Below are 1,355 nucleotides of genomic sequence, written 5' to 3' on the forward strand. Positions count from 1 at the left end.
TTCCTGTCGATGTGGTGCGCCTCATGCCACGGTGCCTTGCTCAAAGCTTATACGAAGTAATATGTGATGCATCATGTACAATGTATTTTGCATGTGTTATCAGCAGGGTAAAAGACGACAAAGAAGAAGGCATGCTATGTCAGGCTGGTCCAGGTACGCTTGCCTCAGGTGATGGTAACGCTAACACTGATCCTCAAGTAGTTCTTGGAGTTGCAATTGTTCATGTGGATGCGGTATTGTGAAAATATACATCGTCATCATCATGTATGCCACATTCTTTAGCAGTACCGCATCCACACCGACATCGGCAACTCCAAATGCCACTTGTCTAAACTAAGGGATATGGGATGAGGGGGCCAAAATGCCAGAACTTCTGAAGAGTGTCGAGACATGCAGAGGGCGCGGCAGGTGGCTGACTCACGGCGAGCAGCTGTCCACAGCATCGTGATGGTGAAGAACGAGAAGAAGGTGCTTCCCTTGGACCTCAACAGCGAAGCGGACATCATTGCCGTTGTTGGGCCCAACGCCAAGAGTCGTAAGAACCTCCTGGGTGGCTGGTCGGTACACTGGCAGGGTCCGGAGGCCGACCGAGAAGTCGGCCATGTCGCGACCGTTGCGGAAGCTTTCCTGAAACACAGCAATGCCGCCGTGGTCAGCGCCGTCGGCGTCAGCGTTGTAGGCGAGGAGCTAGGCGACGATGTGGAGAATGCTGCAAAGCAGGCCACGAAAGGCGTTGTGTATGCGCCTCGACCTCGGTGCTTTCGTCAGCTCGCCAGGCTTCGGTCTGTGCTGTGAGCTTGCTTCGCTGGAGCAGCGTGAGCTGGTGTATCAAAAACAGAGAACAACCAATCATCATCGGGAATCATGTTAAAGATCAGATGTGATTTGGCCAGTGAAAGCACTGCTACCACTTTGTTTGACGTACTACTACCATTCTGCCGCAACGGTGGTGATCGTATGCAAACATCTGTTTGATCTCAGGTAAACCCTTTGTCCGGAGCAAACAAGATCATGGTGGTGCTGTCATTCAGTTCTTTGCGGGCTCCTTTTCCTCGGGCAACAGGGGGCCTAACTGCCATGCTGGATGCCAGCAGAGCAGAGCTGACGCATTTGCTGAAACGTCGTTTGTGCTATTTGCAGATATGTGTATGGGGAAGGCACGTACGCGGAGTTGAAGGGAGACATCAATTCAATCTATCTACCGTTCGCTCAGGTCAACCTAGCAAGGCGGTTGCGAGAAATCTGTGATAAGGCTGGCATGCCATTGATAGGAGTCTACGTGGGCGGCCGAGACAGAATATTGGCCAACGTAGATGCGCTGTTCGACGCTCATCTCATAGCCTTCTACCCGGGGC

At 52.3% G+C, this 1,355-nt stretch overlaps 1 protein-coding gene across 1 annotated transcript; it reads left to right on the forward strand.

Annotated features, from left to right (window-relative positions):
* Positions 1–390: 390 nt before the first annotated feature.
* Positions 391–1,309, forward strand: LOC149809358 (uncharacterized; the record flags this gene model as incomplete). Its single annotated transcript, XM_089994869.1, has 2 exons — positions 391–791; positions 1,141–1,309. Coding segments are annotated over exons 1-2 (570 nt in total), but the record flags the coding sequence as incomplete, so codon positions are not given.
* Between the last annotated feature and the right edge of the window lie 46 nt (positions 1,310–1,355).

This window comes from Nuphar pumila, unplaced genomic scaffold (assembly GCF_984573655.1).
Source record: "Nuphar pumila unplaced genomic scaffold, dmNupPumi1.hap1.1 HAP1_SCAFFOLD_1338, whole genome shotgun sequence".
NCBI classification, from domain to species: domain Eukaryota; kingdom Viridiplantae; phylum Streptophyta; class Magnoliopsida; order Nymphaeales; family Nymphaeaceae; genus Nuphar; species Nuphar pumila.